Source organism: Xenopus laevis, chromosome 3S (genome assembly GCF_017654675.1).
Source record: "Xenopus laevis strain J_2021 chromosome 3S, Xenopus_laevis_v10.1, whole genome shotgun sequence".
Taxonomy (NCBI): Eukaryota; Metazoa; Chordata; class Amphibia; order Anura; family Pipidae; genus Xenopus; species Xenopus laevis.
The window spans coordinates 8,835,952-8,857,411 of NC_054376.1; the positions used below are offsets into that span (position 1 = coordinate 8,835,952).

The 21,460-nt window shown below is 43.3% G+C and overlaps 1 protein-coding gene across 2 annotated transcripts in view; it reads right to left on the reverse strand.

The window, feature by feature from the left end:
* Positions 1 to 21,460, reverse strand: part of LOC108712590 (potassium voltage-gated channel subfamily A member 1-like) — a 108,724-nt gene that overhangs the window by 39,270 nt on the left and 47,994 nt on the right. Inside the window, exons 1-2 of one of the 2 annotated variants that reach the window (XM_041587980.1) lie at positions 13,787 to 14,398; positions 10,798 to 13,633 (exon numbers count right to left, since the gene is read on the reverse strand). In XM_041587980.1, coding sequence (XP_041443914.1) covers positions 12,015 to 13,633; positions 13,787 to 14,000 — 1,833 coding nt within the window. In that variant the 5' untranslated portion in view covers positions 14,001 to 14,398 and the 3' untranslated portion in view covers positions 10,798 to 12,014. Of the gene's footprint in view, positions 1 to 10,797; positions 13,634 to 13,786; positions 14,399 to 21,460 lie in introns of those variants that run through there. The other variant, XR_001935006.2, reaches the window with a different exon arrangement.

Below are 21,460 nucleotides of genomic sequence, written 5' to 3' on the forward strand. Positions count from 1 at the left end.
TTTATAAAAAAAATCCCAAATTTTTCTGAATTTATTAAACCCCGAGGATGGAAAAGTCAGAATCTGAAAATCCGGACCTGTCGAGGTTGCATATAAGTCAATGGGAGAAGTCCCAATGATTTTTTGATGTGCGCTGGGTTGTTGGCAATACCCCGAAGTTTTCTGGTAAAATTCGGAGTTTTCGGGTGAAAAATCTGAAAAAATCGTGGAAATCAGATGAAAAATCTGAAAAAAATATTGAAAATCGGATGAAAAACCTGAAAAAAACGTGAAAATCAGATGAAGAATCGGAAAAAATCGTGAAAATCAGATTTTTTCCAGCAAACAAAATGTTTGGGAAAGTGTATTAATAAATAAGCCCTGTACAGATTTGCTCTGCGTTTTTTTTTCCAGAAAATATTGAGATAAAATTGGACTTTGATAAATAACCCCCTTAGTGTCTACTAAAATATAATTGATAATTGATAATTGTTTTTCCTCCAATAAGGATTAATTATATCTTAGTTAGGATTAAGTACAAGCTATTGTTTTATTATTATAGAGAAAAAGGAAATCATTTTTAAAAACATTTGTTCATTTGCTTAAAATGAAGTCTATGGGAGACGGCCTTCCCATAATTCAGAGCTTTCTCAGAATTTTCTAAATTATGGCCAATGGCCACAGAACAGCAGTCCTAAAGCTATTTCTAAAGATAAAGGCCTCCACCCTTGCTATACAGGTTTGGGATATGTTATCTGGAAACCCATTATCCAGAAAGCTCCAAATTAAAGAAAGGATATCTCCCAAATGGACATTTTATCCAAACCATACACATTTGTTAAAAGGATTTTCTTTTTTCTTTGTACAGGTATGGGAGCCGTTATTCGAAAACCCATTATCCAGAAAGCATTGAATTCCAGAATTTTACCAAATAATCCAGATTTTTTAAAAAGATTTCCTTTTTCCTTGTCATAATAAAACAGTACCTTGTACTAAGCCAAACTTAGATATAACTGATTCTCATTGGAAGGAAACCCAGCAAATTGGGTTTATTTCATGTTGACATTAATTTATAGTAGAGTTAAGGTATGAAGAACCAAATTACAGCAATAACCGTTAAGCAGAAAACCCCAGATCCCGAGCATTCTGAAAAACAGGTTCCGTACCTGTAAAAATAAAATATTACCTTGTACTTGGTCCCAACTAAGATATAATTGATCCTTAATCTAAGCAAAACCAGGCTATCGGGTTTATTTCATGTTTTCATGAGTTTATAGTGGATCCAAACTACAAAATTATCCCCCAGGTCATGAGCATTTAGGGTTGTCACCTTTTCTGGAAAAAAATACCAACCTTCCTATATGTTTAACTTTTTTCCCTATTAATAACATTGGGATCAACCGTCATTTTTACCGGCCAGGTGGCAACCCTATGAGCAGACCCGGACTGGCAATCTGTGGGTTCTGGCAAATGCCAGAGAAAGTCAGTATTTAGTGGGCTGGTGGGGACTGTTTGGGCTTTTGTGTACCTGAAATGCCAGGGTCTATTTTAATTCTCAGTCCAGACCTGCCTATGAGTATTCTGGTTAACAGATCCCACACATGTACTTGCTTGCTAATTAAGCCAATAGGTCATCTGCCTTCATACACTTTTTCTCACTAATGAAAATTGCATTTTTAAAATTGTTTCCACATATTGAAGGCATTGGTAAACACCTAGTTAAAGGGATACTGTCATGGGGAAAATAAAAATTAAAAAATGAATCAGTTAATAGTGCTGCTCCAGCAGAATTCTGCACTGAAATCCATTTCTCAAAAGAGCAAACAGATTTTTCTTTATATTCAATTTTGAAATCTGACATGGGGCTAGACATATTGTCAATTTCCCAGCTGCCCCAAGTCATGTGACTTGTACTCTGATAAACTTCAATCACTCTTTACTGCTGTACTGCAAGTTGGAGTGATATCACCCCCCTCCCTTTCCCCCCCCCAGCTGCCTAACAACAGAACAATGGGAATGTAACCAGATAGCAGCTCCCTAACACAAGAGAACAGCTGCCTGGTAGATCTAAGAACAACACTCAATAGTAAAAACCCATGTCCCACTGAGACACATTCAGTTACATTGAGAAGGAAAAACAGCAGCCTGCCAGAAAGCATTTCTCTCCTGAAGTGCAGGCATAAGTCACATGACCAGGGGCAGCTGGGAAATTGACAAAATGCCTAGCCCCATATCAGATTTCAAAATTGAATATAAAAAAATCTGTTTGCTCTTTTGAGAAACGGATTTCAGTGCAGAATTCTGCTGGACCAGCACTATTAACTGATTCATTTTGAAAAAAAATTTTTTCCCCATGACAGTATCCCTTTAAAGTAACACAGGGCTCGTCATTCACATAAGGAACATTCCCTGCAAATTGCTGCAGGCACTGGCTTCTGTTTCAAGCCTTACAGTCCTGACTTATGCAAAAGCTATTCTCGTTCCGTAAATCACAGGGCTTTGTGAGAAGAGGGAAAGCTGAATACTTCCAAGGGAAGCATTTATAACAAGTAGCAGAGGGCCATGAGATTTTATTTCTCCAATTTATTTATTTTTTTTAATCAAGAGGAAGAAATTCTGGTTGCATTTTATTGTACATAATCCACTTCAGGAAGGAAATCTTGACTTTATGAAATGAATCAAGCTCTTACTTTGTTGTTAATGATTACAAAACTGGCTGCTTAAAATACCCTAGGAGGATAAAACGAGACTGAATGGTGAATTTAAAAAATGAAAATGAAATGCCATAGTATATTAAAGAACTTCAATTTAAGGGTACTTTATTTTATTTATTAACTTTCAAAGCCTCCTTGTTCCATCCACAGAATTTTCTTGTCTGACCCACTTTTTGAGTTGAATATTCTCTGCCTGTTTTACCCCTATAAGCAATAGGAAAGAAATCCACGGCACACAGGCTGCTGCAAGCAAGGAACCCCTTGCACGTTTAATGCGGAAGTGAGCAACGTTTCGGGGTCACGCCCCTTTGTCAAGCCTTGCTTGCAGGAGCCTGTGTGCCGTGGATTTCTTTCCTATTGGATTCTACTGTGAGGTGGCCGAACCTCTACCACTGAGCACCAGACTTCGCATCTCTACACTGGGTGTGCGAGAGCCAGCTATTGTTTTATTACCCCTATAAGCAGCCATCAGGGGGTGCTTGAGGTAAAGGCTCCCTGCCCCTTCCTCATCACTGCCATTAGTATATTTCAGTTCTGTTGTCTGCTAAAAGGATAAACCTTTAAAATAAGTGAATGTAAAATTGATGGGGGTGATATTCTAAGCACTTTTGGAACGTACATTCATTATTTATTTTTTTTAAATTCCAAGATATTAAAGAATACATGTACTGATAACAGGAAGGAATTCTGTTAAACCATCGCCACCTGTTGGTCTTTCTCTGACCAGTCTGACCACCAAGTAGTCAAGGAAGTTGTCAGGAGAAAGAAAGAGGCTGCTCTGATGTTCTTCTGCTTAGGAAAGATTTGAGAAAGGTTTCTGATTGTTTTCCTAAGCAGAAGAACATCAGACCAGTCTCCGGTGTTGTGTACTATATATTGTGAGTGGGTCCCTAAGCTCAGTAAGTGACAGCAGCACAGAGCATGTGCAGTGAATCAGCAGAAAAGAAGATGGGGAGCTACTGGGGCATCTTTGGAGACACAGATCTTTACTGCTAAAGGGCTGTGGTTGCCTTGGGCTGGTACAGAAGCACAAAACATCATGTACAACATTTCTAGCTACTTCTTTAGTTAGGCTTTACTTCTCCTTTAACAGAATCAGCCATCACAAAAACACCCGCCAGTGCATTCCACAACCTCACTGTCTTCACTGTGAAGAACCATCAACGCTGCTTCTTTTGGTGCAGTGAATAGTGATCCATTTTAAGGGAAAAAAGATCCCCTGCCATTTGTCTAGAATTCTCTCTAATGTACTTAAAAAGACTAATTATGTCCTCTCACAAGTGTCTTTTTCCAGAGAGACCAACCCCAACCTTGATAATCTACCCTCATAATTTAAGTCTTCCCTCCCTCTAACCAGTTTAGTTGCACTTAGTCTCTGCTCTCACTCCAGCTCATTTATATCCCTCTTAAAGACTGGAGTCCAAAACTGCCCCCCATACTCCAGGTGAGGCCTTACCAGGGACCTATAAAGAGGCAGAATCAGGGTCAGACTGGGCTGGCGGGAAACCGGGAAAAAACCCGGTGGGCCACGGCCCTCGTCGGCCCTGGTCCTAGATTGGCTCCAAACAAAAAAAAAATTGTGTGGTGCAGTGTGCTCGCCACTAGCGCATGCATTCATGCATGTGCGCGGTGCGTCTGCCTTCCGCATATGTGCACGGCACGCCGGCTTTTGCTCATGCACGCAGGGGCCCCCGGGGTTCATAACCCGGTGGGCCCCAACTGCGCCAGTCCGACGCTGGGCATAATTATGATTTCATGTCAAGTTAATGCCCTTTTTTATGCAAGACAGAAGTTTATTTGCTTTAGTAGCCAAAGAATGACACTGCCCAGAATTAGACAACTTGTTATCTACAAAAACCCCAGATCCGTCTCCGTTAAGGAAACCCCCAACACACTGCCATTTAGGGCAAAGACACACAATTAGATTGGGGGAAATTTAGTCACCCGGCGATAAATCAGCTCTTCTTCAGGGCAACTTATTGCCCCGAACTGCCTCCCGCTGGCTAGTATCTAAATGGCCGGCAGGATGAGTTTCCTCATGAGGCAACTTTGGGCGACTTCGGAAAACGAAGCACATCGATTCCCATCCCGCCAGGGATTTGCATTCTAGCCGACGGGAGGCAGTTCGGAGAGATTAGTCGCCCCGAAGAAGAGGAGGTTTGTTGCTGGGCTACTAATCTCCCCAAATCTGAGCGTGTGTCTCTGCCCTTAGTGCACTGTATAACTTTCATATCCAAAGTGCATAACCTTGTATTTAACATTGAACCTCAGTTTTCCAATTAAGTTAAATCACTGTGCAAAGTGGCAGCATCTTGCATGGAACATTTAGTTCTGCACAATTTTCTATTATCACCTAAAATAGAAACAGCCCTTTCAATGCCCACCTCCACGTCATTAAAAAAACAAGTTAATAAGCAAAGGGCCAAGGACAGAGAGTTAATGTCCATTAGTCACAGCTCACCTGTAACGGGAAAGCCTGACACACAGTTTGACATTATTTTACTGCAATGGGCTCCTTTGTGTTTGAGAGATCCCAGGAATCTGGTGCTTCAAGAGAACCATTCATTTAGTTATATACAGTCAGTTTCTGTCCTGCACTCACTCAAAGGCATCCCAGCAGGATGGGTTTTCCTCTGTTTATAGAAATAGTCAAACAAAAAAGAAGTGAAACCACACAACCACTGATTTGGAGCAATAGACTGACCTTGTATTTTCATAAGTGAATGTGTGTTTTTGTTATGTGCCAGTGGGGAGAAAAATAAATTGAACTCTTCCAACCTAATGCCCTGTAGCAAACTAATCATTAGAGGCCTCAGAATGAATGTTCCAAACAACATACAATATTATAGCTTTAAAGAACCGTAGAAAGGAACATACAGTTGGGTACTGTTAATAAAGATAGTTGGTGTTAATGGGGATTTAAATATCGTGTATCAACCATGGGTTGTCTTAATATTTCTAGGTTGCAATTCTTTAGCACATACAGGTATGGGACCTGTTATCCAGAATGCTCGGGACCTGGGGTTTTCCGGATAACGGATCTTTCCATAATTTGGGTCTTCATACCTTAAGTCTACTATAAATTAATTTAAACATTAAATAAACCCGATAGGCTGGTTTTGCTTCCAATGAGGATTAATTATATCTTAGTTGGGATCAAGTACAAGCTACTGTTTTATTATTACAGAGAAAAAGGAAATCATTTTTAAAAATGTAGATTATTTGGATAAAATGGAGTCTATGGGAGACAGCCATTCCGTAATTCGGAGCTTTCTGGATATCGGGTTTCCGGATAAGGGATCCTATACCTGTATCAGTACTAAAGGATTCTGTGTGCTGTAGTTCAACAATAATTTTTAAAAAGATCAAGGAAAGGTGGAAACTTGTTCTTTATGTAAGTCACCCTGATTTAAGCCTCCCTCACCCAGTCACCCGGAGTAATAGGTCCATAACCCACTGTCAGTAATTTGCAACCAAAACACATCTTACCAATCAATTTATATGCATGAAATCATCACCCAAACTCCTTAGATGTACATTCAAAGCAGTGAAGCTGTGGACATGGCAGGCGAATGGAGTCATAAAAAGTGGTTGGGTAGGAATAGTTAAAGGGGAAGTCAAGTCTAAAATAGAATAATGCTAGAAATGCTGTATTTTGTATACTAAACATAAACATGAACTTACTGCACCACAAGCCTAATCAAACAAATGATTTATGCTTTCAAAGTTGGCCACAGGGGGTCACCATCTTGTAACTTTGTTATACATCTTTGCAAGACCAAGACTGTGCACATGCTCAGTGTGATCTGGGCTGCTTAGGGATCATCATAAATTATCAAAACAGCACAAGTCAAATAATATCTGCCAGAAGCCGATACAACAAGACTGATTAATAATCAGAATATACAGACTGCACTGGGTCCTGTGTTGTCATGTAATCTAATGTGGATTTTATAGTTTTTGTATTGTTTAATATAAACTTTCTCCAACTCTGCAGAACCAGTGGCTGCAGCAAAATAATCCTCCAAATTGAATCCCAGTTTATCTGTTTAAATCTGGCTCCATGATCTTTGTCCCTGCAGCTGGAGTTGGAAACAGTAAAGGGGATGTAAAGGCAAAAATAAAATCCAATACAAATCGATACACAGTCGCCGACTGCTCTACTGGGAAACAAACAAAGCTGCTTGAGTTTTTCATGGCTGGGAAGTAAGGCTCCCCCTGCTATTCATAAGTATGATTGTTTCCCTGCAGAGCAGTTAGGGACCGTCTAACAATTCCTATCCACAGCAGTAAATGAAGGGAGAATTTCACGGCATACAGTCAGGTTTCTTATAAAAACGGTACAGATTTTTTTAATTAAAGTATGTTGGAGATAGGTTTCTTTTTCATTAAAGAAAGTAAAAATGGGATTTTATTTTTTTGCCTTTACATGCCCTTTAAGATGTGACCAGATTTCTTTGGAGGTCTGAGGTACGCAACGGAAAAATATTTGCAGCGATAACATCCAGAAACATATAGTCAAATTTACCGCTCTTTAGTAAACGGACAGAATCCCTTTAAACTTTTCCTTGCACTCAGTCAATGTCTCCTATACACTCCATACCAACTAAAATCTAAATGCATTTTCATATATTATCTGCTTGTATATTAGGTTTAGTACCATAAAAAACTAAAGACAGATACCACAATGGGCCAAACATTTTATGTTATCGTATAGGGCTGTCGTTTCTACTTGAAGTGCAAACTTTTGACATCCAACATGTCCACCTGAATGATGGACCTTACCTACTCCTACACTGAGGGGCAGATTTATCAAGGGTCGAATTTCGAATACAAAAAAAACCTTCAAAATTCAAATAAGATAAGACCAACCGAAATTCATAAAAAAAAAATCAACGTTTTTTTTCTGGTGAGTAGGCCGTTTTTGTTCAAATTCGAATTGCTCGAATCAAAGTAACATCGTATTCGATCGAATTCGATTAGAAGTTTTTTCTAAAAAAACCTTTGATTTTTCAATGTCCACCAATTCACTCCAAATAGGTTCTAGGAGGTCCCCAGTACAGGGCAGATTTATCAAAGGTCGAGGTGAATTTCTGAATGAAAAAATTTCGAATTTCAAGCTATTTTTTGTGTACTTTGACTAGCGAATAGTCCGAATTCGATTTGAATTTGAATAAGTCGTTAAAAATTCGACTTCGACCATTCGCCATCTAAAACCTGCCGAATTGCTGTTTTAGCCTGTGGGGGACCTCCTAGAACCCACTTGGAGTCAATTGGTGGAATTTGAAAAATCGAAGTTTTTTGGGGGAAAAAACTTTGAATCGTATCCGATCGAATGCACTATTCCTTCGATTCGAAACTTCGACTTCATTCAGTTGGTCTTTTTGAATTCGAATTTCGACGTTTTTTTCAATTCGAAATTCGACCATTGATAAATATGCCCCTAAATGATAAATTTTGATATTTTGAAATTTGGACTATTCCCTAGTCGGAGTACACAAAAAATAGCTCGAAAATTCTAATTTTTTTTTTAATTCGAATTTTCACTTTAACCCTTGATAAATCTGCCCTTTGAAAGTTGTTGCCCCGGGCAATTTGTGTTAGCAATGGGCAAAATACAGCAAAATGCACATAATATGAGTAATGTCTTGGCCAGGGAATAAATTAGAACTTTCAGCAGTAGATACATATGACTGAGCTGCTGTATTTCTGCACAATACCAGCAGCCATACAACACTAAATAAAGCGCTGTCAGTCTTACGTTTATTTTTGAAAGCCAATGTATGAATGAGGCCTTTTCTCATGATCCTAATGAACTACAGGCCTTATGGAAGCAATTTCTGCAATCCTAATGGGTGCACAATGCTCAATCAGTCTATAGTTTACATCAATATAGTAAAATAAACATCTCAGAGATCAATAAACAACATCCAGTCTTGTAAGAATCCAGCCCTTAACCCTCAAATACAACATTGCTTTTCTCATACACTAGTTAAGAAAGAAGCCAGTTGTAAAGGCAATACTCAGAACAAAAAGGTACAGTGCTTTTTCCAAATGGAAAATTTGAACCCCCTGCTTGGAAAGAAAACGATGTCCGTGGTAAACATTTAGCCCTCCAGCTTCAGCTAAACGTAAATTCATAGAATCCACTCCAGACAGCCGTTTGTGGGATGCTTGCAGTTGTATCAAATAGTGATGGGCGAATTTATTGGGCAGGCACAAATTTGCGCTGAATGTCTACGTTTCGCTGATGATGAATACATTTGCAAAATCGCTGTGAAAATTCACCGGCAGTGACAATTTAGACAGCGGCGGCAATTAAAGGGCAAAAAAAAAACAAATTTCGAGCTATTTTTGTGTACTTCGACTAGGGAATAATCCAAATTTGATTTTGAAAAAAATGTTGAAAATTTGAATATCAAAATTTATCATGTACTGTCTCTTTAAAAATTCAACCTCGACCATTCACCATCTAAAACCTTCTGAATTGCTGTTTTAGCCTATGGGGGACCTCCTAGAACCTATTTGTGGTGAATTTCTGCGTTTCGCTGACGACAAATTTCACCAGCAGCGACATTTTAGACGCCGGCGGCAATTAAACTTTGACTTAAGGGCAGATTTATGAAAGGTCAAGGTGAACCTATTTGGATTCAATTGTGGACTTTGAAAAATCAAAGTTTTTTGGGGAAAAACTTCTATTCGAATTCGATCGGATGCGCTATTACTTAGATTCATACGATTCGAATTCGGCCGAATACAAGCCAATTCGATCGAAAACGGACCTATTCGGCCAAAAAAACCTTGGACTTAATTTCGGTTGGTCTTCTTGAATTCAAATTCGAAGTTTTTCAAATTCGAAATTTGAACCTTGATAAATATGCCCCTTAGACTTTAATGCGCGGCAAATGTCGCCAGTGTCGGAATTGTCGGCAACGTCAATTTTGATGCCCATGAATTGACGCCAGCGTCAAAATTTGCGCTTCGCAAACGGGACAAATTCGCCCATCACTAGTATCAAACCATCATTAGCCAACAAGAGCATATTTTAAGTAGCATCCAATTGTGAGGACTTAAAGGGGAACTATGGCAAAAATTAAAATTGACACAAGCTTTGTCATACTGAAATAAGAAACTTTCTAAATGCAATCAATTAAATATTCTGCATCATTTCTGAAATAATCAAGTTTATCTTCACTATCCCTCTCTCAGCATCTGTTTCTCTTCATTCTGTCTTCATGCAGCAGTTGGGTGTCAGATATTCATTAATAGTTAGATCCAATATATCTTATAGGAGGAGCTTCCTTTCCTAGCAGATGTATTAGAGCTCACTCAAATAACTAATTCTAGTACAAACAAAATCTAACAAAATAACTGCCTTTTGCACAAATCCTGCATGTAGAGAGACATGATGTCTGGTGATTTTAATAGAGTGAGCTCTAATACATCTTCTAGGCAAAAGGAAGCCCCCCTATAAGATATATTGGATCTAAATATCAATGATTATCTGACACCCAACTGCTGCATGAAGACAGAATGAAGAGAAACAGATGCTGAGAGAGGGATAGTGAAGATAAACTTGATTATCTCAGAAACAGTACAGAATTTTTAATGGATTGCATTTAAAAAGTTTCTTATTTCAGTATGCTGAAGCTTATATTAAATATTGCTATTTGGAAAAGTTACCCTTTAATGGGTTATTTGCTATACCACAGAATGGGTTGGGCGTAAAAACACACCCCTTATTGATCATAGGTAGAGGGGAGCTGCCTCCCCAGTTATAAATGAAACCTAAAACACCCACAGAACATGATGATAACTTCCATCAACAACCTGAAGCCACACATCAAAGATGAGTCCATCTGCTTTATGAGCAGCTGGTCACTTTAAGAGTGATAGGCGAATTTGCCGAAAAATTTGCGAAACGGTGCCGGCGTCCTTTTTTTGGCGAAAATGGGCTGGCGTCCAAAATACGGACGCCAGTGTCCATTTTTTTCTGACGCCGTCGAATTTTCGCGGCCGTTTCGCAGATTTATTTTCATGCCTGGCGAATAAATTCACCCATCACTACACTTTAATAAATAATAGAAATAATGGAAATGCAAACCTTTTATGTCGTGTTCTTTCCAGCCTTTCATTCCTCCAGTCCTTTAATCTTGGTGACTGCCATTAAGTGTTGCAAAGCTTCTGATGATCTTGATAATAAACAATTAATTCCATTGTGGTATTATTTCTGGGTGTCTCCTCTTAATCCTGGTAGATTCCTTTTGACCATTTAGAGTTGGTTTTTGAACCCCAATACCTAAACCAGCTTGTTTCATTCCAAAGTTGTCTCCCCCAGAGAATTTCTTTTAAACATTTGACAGATTTGATTAAAATCAAAGCAAAATCCTCTTTTTGGTGTACACTGTTCTTTGAATGCTACAAACAAAATATAAGTGAATTCTGTTGCATGAAAACAAGTCAGCAAAACATGAAAAACTGATTGAATAAAGGTTTTCAGCAAAATAATTTGTTTTTTTGCACTAAAGATGATGTTTTACTGTGCAGTTAAAAAATAATCTGCCTTTAATCTTATAAATACAACAGTAGCCAAATTCTTATTTCTACAGAAGCAAATTTCCCTTCGAAAAACCTAAAAAGAGAAGTATTAAAAAACGGAGTTTCTGTAACATCAAATTTTAATAAAGTATTTTGTAAAGAAATATATCGTTAATAAATTAAGGCTCACATATATTTTATATATATATATATATATATATAATATATATATATATAACCATACAATATTTTCTCAGAGAAAACAAAAATATTTCCTGCTAAATTCAAGAGCACCAAATTCACTGCACATACTATAAAAAAAAAAACAGAACATTGTTTACCAGTAGTGTAATTTCAGAATATATGTTCATATCGGTGATGAAATATATCGTGAAAATACAGTACAAAAAAAAAAAATGCAAAGTCCATTAAAATATTTTTCTGGTACATTTTGCGCAGGAGTGACCTATTTTCCTTTCAGTCATTATATAAAAGTATATTGTATAATGTTTTCTTCCTGAATCGACCTACAGTTTCTTTTTTTTCAGCATTAAAAAATAAACATTCTGTATTCCAGTAAGGAATAAACCTTTCACTCCTCAGACTCCTGACGGTTATAAAATTAGAATCATGAGCTGAAATACTGAAAAAAATAGTAACAAAATGTGTTCCAAGAGCAAATACTGTTCACTCGCTACCGTCAGAGGACATTCATAGATTCTCTATATTAAAGTGTAGAACCCCTTGTTCAGTTTTAGTTTTTGTATTGGTAGGGGATTGGTTCTACAGATCTGTTTCCCTATTGGTGTCCAGACAAAGAGCATAGAGGGACTTTCTGAGGTCTACATTGCTCTTGGCTTTGAGGTTAGTTTTTTCTAAAGAGCCAGTGCCATTATTGATGCCTTCAATGTTCTCCAAGTGTACAACAGACTTGCTGAGGGAGGTTCTGCTTGGACTTCTCTTGAGGTCTCCAGCACAGCTTCCCTGGCGGCTGCTTGATTCCTCATTGAGCATTACCTGTTCCTCTTGGTCAGTTTCTCGGTGATAGAAATAGTTAAAGTTAGAGACAATGACAGGGACTGGCAAAGCAATGGTGAGCACACCAGCAATGGCACACAAAGAACCCACGATTTTACCCCCAACCGTCACTGGTCTCATGTCTCCATACCCAACTGTAGTCATAGTGACTACAGCCCACCAAAAAGCATCTGGGATACTTGAGAAATGAGATTCTGGGTCATCAGCCTCAGCAAAATAAACTGCACTGGAAAAAAGGATAACTCCGATGAAGAGGAAAAATATTAGCAATCCCAGCTCCCTCATGCTGGCTTTCAGTGTCTGCCCCAAGATCTGGAGTCCCTTGGAATGTCTGGAGAGTTTAAATATCCTGAAGACTCTAACTAAGCGGATGACCCTCAGTATGGCCAAAGACATAGCCTGCTGCCCATTGTTAGTCTGTTGATGGGCCAGCTCTGTTCCTAAGGTGATGAAGTAAGGTATGATGGCCACAATATCAATGATGTTCATGATATTTTTAGAGAATTCCGATTTGCTGGGGCAGGCAAAGAACCTGACTAGGAGCTCAAAGGTGAACCAGATGACACAAGTTGTCTCTATAATGAAGAATGGGTCTGTGAGGCCACTGGGTGGGGAAGGATGCTCCTGAGTATCATTCAGCACATTGGACAGCGCTGGGGGTAGTTCATTCTCATCCCTGAACTCAGGCAAGGTCTCCAGGCAGAAGGTGATAATGGAGATGAGAATGACCAACACAGACACTATAGCAATTCCTCTTGCAGAACTGGAGCTCTCAGGGTACTCAAAGATCAGCCATACCTGGCGCTGGAACTCATTGCAAGGAAGGGGCTTCTCCTCGTCTTTGATGAAACCCTCATCCTCCCTGAATCTCTCCATCGCCTCTTCCCCCAGCTCATAAAAGCGGATCTCGTTGGCGAACACATCGATAGAAACGTTGACGGGGCGCCTGATTTTGCCTCCAGACTGGTAGAAGTAAAGGATGCCGTCGAAGCTGGGTCTGTTGCGGTCGAAAAAGTACTCATTCCTCAGGGGGTCGAAGAACCTCATTCTTTTTTCGGGGTCGCCTAACAAAGTATCTGGGAATTGGTTGAGGGTTGACAGCTGAGTCTCGAACCTGAGGCCGGCAATGTTAATGATCACCCTCTGGTTGCTCTCGTGCTCCATAATGCCCAGGTCAAAGTGATGGTCCTCCTCCTCCTCCGGGTGCTGGTGGGAATGTCGCCGGGCATGAGGCTCTTCTTCCTCCAGGCGAATCACTGTTTCTATGTTACACTCCTTGATGGTACTGCTGGGGTGGCTCATGATCATGTCGTTGCTTGGCAAGTGATGGCCCACACCTCCTCCTCCACCTCCTCCTGGTGCTGCTGCTCCTCCTGCTCCTGTTGCTGCTGTTCCTGCTGCTGCTGCTCCTCCTGCTCCTGGTGCTGCTGCTGCTCCTGGTGCTGCTGCTCCTCCTGCCGTTGCTGCTCCTCCTGCTGTTGCTGCTCCTCCTGCTGTTGCTGTTGCTGCTGCTGGGCAGATCCCCGGTGCCTGATGTTGCTGCTGCTTCTGGCTACTCTCCCCACTGTCTCCTTCTTCTTTCCTCCCTTGTCTGTAATCATTCAGCCAAGCTGTTGCCCTGGGGATCTGGAGCAGATCTCTGCTGTTTGTAGAGGCATTGGCTGCATCTTTCCCCGAGCCAACCAGTCCTGGGGCCGCTCCGTTATCCAAACTCAGCAAAGCAATCTCCATTCCGACAGCGGGAAATATTCATCCGTCGCAATCATTGTGCGGGATGTCGCGGATCCTCCTCCCCTCCCGGAGATGTGTGGAGAGGAGGAGGGGGGATAACGGAGAGCAGCGGCAATGGAGACCCTCCAGATGGATAGCGCTGGGCGCGCAGCAATAGCGAGAACTCCGCTCAAAGTGGAAGTAGAGCAGCGCTTGGTGCGCACAAATAACGCCACGAGAGGGAACCCGGATGAGACCAATCGTTATTCCTGACGTCAAAGATGCTGTTTCTCTCCATCCACAGTAAATAATCATCCCTTCCGAGCAGATGCCTTATTCTCCTGTGAGCAATCTGTTCCTCTGTCTACAGCTTCTCTGGCAAACACACTAACACACACACTAACACACACACTGACACACACACTAACACACACACTGACACACACACTGACACACACACTGACACACACTGATACACTCACTGACACACACACTCACTGAGACACAGACACACACTCACTGACACACACACTGATACACTGACACACACACACACTGATACACTGACACACACACACACTGATACACTGACACACACACACACTGATACACTGACACACACACACACACTGACACACACACTCACTGAGACACAGACACACACTCACTGACACACACACTGATACACTGACACACACACACACTGATACACTGACACACACACACACTGATACACTGACACACACACACACTGATACACTGACACACACACACACACTGACACACACACTCACTGAGACACACTGACACACACACTGACACACACACACACACTGACACACACACTCACTGACACACACTGACACACACTGACACACACACACACACACACACACTGACACACACACACACACTGACACACACACTCACTGACACACACTGACACACACACTCACTGACACACACTGACACACACACACACACACTGACACACACACTCACTGAGACGCAGACACACTGAGAACCAGACACACACTCACTGACACACACTGACACACACACTCACTGAGACACACTGACACACACACTGACACACACACACACTGACACACACTGACACACACACTCACTAGAGACACACACACTCACAACACACTGACACAACCACAACACACTGACACACACACACACTACCACACAACACACACACCACTGAGACCACTCACTGACACACACACACACACTGACACACCACACTCACTGAGACGCAGACACACTGAGACAACAGACACACTCACTGACACACACTGACATCACACACTCACTGAAACACACTGACACCACACACTGACACACACACTCACTGACCACACACTAACACACACAACTGACACACACACTGACAAACACACACACACACACTCACTGAGACAACACTGACACACACACTGACCACACACACTGACACACACACACACACACACACCACCACTGACACACACACACACACACACTGACACACACACTCACTGACACACACTGACACACACTGACACACACTGACACACACTGACACACACACACACACACACTGACACACACACACACCACACTGACAACCACACACTCACGACAACACACTGACACACACACTCACTGACCACACTCACTTGACACCACTGACACACACACTGACACACACACACACACTGACACACACTGACACACTGAGACACAACACACACTCACTGGACAACACACTGACACACACACTCACTGAGACACACTGCAGACACACACACACACACTGACACACACTACACACAACACTCACTGACACACTGACACACACACACACACACACTCACGAGACGCAGACACACTCAGAACACACTCACTGACACACACACCACTGAAACACACTGACACACACACACACACACACACACACGACACACACACTCACTACACACACTGACACACACACTCACTGACACACACTGACACACACACACTGACACCACACACTCACTGACACACACACACACACACACTACACACCACACACACTGACACACACACTCCACTGACACACACACACACAACTACACACACACACACTGACACACCACTGACACACACACACACACACACACTGAACCACCACAACACACACTGACACACCACACACTGACACACACACACACACTGACACACAACACACACACACACACACTGACACACACACTCACTGACACACACTGACACACATGACACCACACACACACACACTGACACACACACACACACTACACACACACTCACTGACACACACTGACACACACACTCACTGACACACACTACACACACACTCACTGACACACACTCACTACACACTGACACACACACGACACTAAAACACACCACACACACACACACACACACACACACTGACACACCACACACTAGACGCAGACACCACTGAACACAGACACACACTCACTGACCACACACACACCACACTGACACACACTGACACACACACACTCACTCACTACACACACTGACCCAACACCACTGACACACACACACCACACACTGACACACGACACTCACTGAACACACTGACACAACACTGACACACACACACACACATGACACAACACTCACACACACACACTCACTGAGACACACTGACACACACACTGACACACCACACTACACACACACACACCACTGACACAACCACTTAGACGCAGAACAACTAACACAGACACACTCACTTGACACACACTGACACACACACTCACTGAAAACACACTGACACAACACCACTGACACACACACTCACACACACACTACACACACACTGACACACACACCACAACACTGACACACACTCACACACCACACACTTGAGACACACTGACACACACACTGACACACACCACTGACACACCACACACACACACTGACACACACACACACACACCACATCAATGACACCACACACACACTGACACACACACTCACTGACACTCACTGACACACACTGACACACACTGACACACACTGACACACACTGATACACACACACACACACTGACACACACACACACACTGACACACACACTCACTGACACACACTGACACACACACTCACTGACACACACTGACACACACACTCACTGAGACACACACTCACTGACACACACACTGACACACACACACACACACTGACACACACACTGACACACACACACACACTGACACACACACTCACTGAGACGCAGACACACTGAGACACAGACACACACTCACTGACACACACTGACACACACACTCACTGAGACACACTGACACACACACTGACACACACACACACACTGACACACACTGACACACACACTCACTGAGACACACTGACACACACACTGACACACACACTGACACACACACACACTGACACACACACTCACTGAGATGCAGACACACTGAGACACAGACACACTCACTGACACACACTGACACACACACACACACTGACACACACACTCACTGAAACACACTGACACACACACTGACACACACACGCACACTGACACACACACTCACTGACACACACTGACACACACACTCACTGACACACACTGACACACACACTCACTGAGACACACACTCACTGACACACACTGACACACACACTGACACACACACACACTGACACACACACACTGACACACACACACACTGACACACACTGACACACACACACTCACTGACACACACTGACACACACACTCACTGAGACAAACTGACACACACACTCACTGACACACTGACACACACACTCACTGAGACACACTGACACACACACTGACACACACACTGACACACACTGACACACACACTCACTGAGACACACTGACACACACACTGACACACACACTGACACACACACACACACTGACACACACACCACTGAACGCAGACACCACTGAGACACAGACACACCACTCACTGGACACACACTGACACACACACAACTCACTACACACACTGACACAACACACTCACTGAGACACACACTCACTGACACACACTACACACACACTAACACACACACACTGACACACACACACTCACACACACACACTACACACACACACTGACACACACACACTGACACACACACACACTGACACACACACATGACACACCACACACACACACACTGACACCACACACACCACTGACACACACTGACACACCACACACTGAACAACACTGACAACACACACTCACTGACACACTGACACACACACTCACTGACCACACTACACACACACACTAGACACACACACTGCACACACACTGACCACACACACTCACTGACACACTGACACACAACACTGAACACACACCACGACACACACACACACACTGACACACACACTCACTGAGACGCAGACACACTGAGACACAGACACACACTCACTGACACACACTGACACACACACACTCACTGACACACACTGACACACACACTCACTGAGACACACACTCACTGACACACTCACTGACACACACACTGACACACACACACTGACACACACACTCACTGACACACACACTGACACACACACACTGACACACACACTGACACACACACACTCACTGACACACACTGACACACACACTCACTGACACACACTGACACACACACTGACACACACACACTCACTGACACACACTGACACACACACTCACTGACACACACTGACACACACACTGACACACACACTCACTGACACACACTGACACACACACTGACACACACACACTCACTGATACACTGACACACACTGATACACTCACTGACACACACACTCACTGAGACACAGACACAGACACACACTCACTGACACACACTGACACACACACTGACACACACACACTGACACACACTGACACACACACTGACACACACACACTCACTGACACACACTGACACACACACTCACTGACACACACTGACACACACACTGACACACACACACTCACTGACACACACTGACTACACACACTGACACACACACTGACACACACCACTCACTGACACACACTGGACAACACACACTGACACACACCACACACACACTGACACACACAACCAACTGAACACACTGACACACACACTGGACACACACACACTTACACCACACACACACTACACACCACACACACACACTGACACACACACTACTGACACACACTACACACACTGACACACACTGACACACACTGAACACACACGACACACACACTGACACACACACAACACACACCACTGACACACACACACACACCACTGACACACACACTCACTGACACACACTACACACACACTCACACTGAACACACAGACACACACAACTGACACACACAACACACACACACTGACACACACACACACACACACTGACACACACACTCACTGACACACACTGACACACACACTCACTGAGACACACACTCACTGACACACTGACACACACACTGACACACACACACACACACACACACTGACACACACACTCACTGACACACACACTGACACACACACACACACTGACACACACACTCACTGAGATGCAGACACACTGAGACACAGACACACACTCACTGACACACACTGACACACACACTCACTGAGACACACTGACACACACACTGACACACACACACACACTGACACACACTGACACACACACTCACTGAGACACACTGACACACACACTGACACACACACTGACACACACACACACACTGACACACACACTCACTGAGACGCAGACACACTGAGACACAACCACACTCACTGACACACACTGACACACACACTCACTGAAACACACTGACACACACACTGACACACACACTCACTGACACACACTGACACACACACTGACACACACACACACACACACTGACACACACTGACACACACACTCACTGAGACACACTGACACACACACTGACACACACACTGACACACACAACACACCACACACACTGACACACACACTGACACACACACACACACACACACACACTGACACCACACACTCACTACACACAACACACACTGACACACACTACACACACACTGAACACACAACACACACACACACACACCACACACACACACACACACACTCACTGACACACACTGACACACACACTCATCACTGACACACACTGACACACACACTCACTGAGACACACACTCACGCGACACCACACACTGACACACACACACACACCATGACACACACACTGACACACACACTGACACACACACACACACTGACACACACACTCACTGAGACGCAACACACTGAGACACAACACACCACCACTGACAACACACTACACCACACTCAACTGACACACACGACACAACACACTCACTAGACACACACTCACTGACACACACTGACACACACACTGACACACACACACTGACACACACACTCACTGACACACACACTGACACACACACACTGACACACACACTGACACACACACACTCACTGACACACACTGACACACCACACCACTACACACACTGACCACACACTGACACACACACACTCACTGACACTGACACACTGACTCACTGACACACACTACACACACACTGACCACACACACTCACTGACACACATGACCACACACCAACTGAACACACACACACTCAACTGATACACTGACACACACTGATACACTCACTGACACACCACACTCAACTGAGACACAAGACACAGACACACACTACTGACACACCACTGACACACACACTGACACACACACACCACACACACACGACACTGACACACACTGACACACACACTGACACACACCACACTCACTGACACACACTACACACCCACACTCACTGACACACACACACACACTGACACACACTCACACCACACACACACACACCACACTCACTGACCACACACTGACACACACACACCACACACACTCCACTGACACCACACTACACACACACGACACACACACACACACACACACACAACTCACTGACGACACACACACTGACCACACACACACGACACCACACACACACACACACACACACACACTGACACACACACTCACTGACACACACTGACACACACTGAACACACACACACACCACACACACACTGACACAACCACTGACACACACACACACACACACTGACACACACACACTGACACACACACTCACTGACACACACTGACACACACACTCACTGAGACACACACTGACACACACACACTGACACACACACACACACACACTGACACCACACACACACACACACTACACACACACTCACTGACACACACTGACACACACACTCACTGAGACACACACTCACTGACACACTGACACACACACTGAC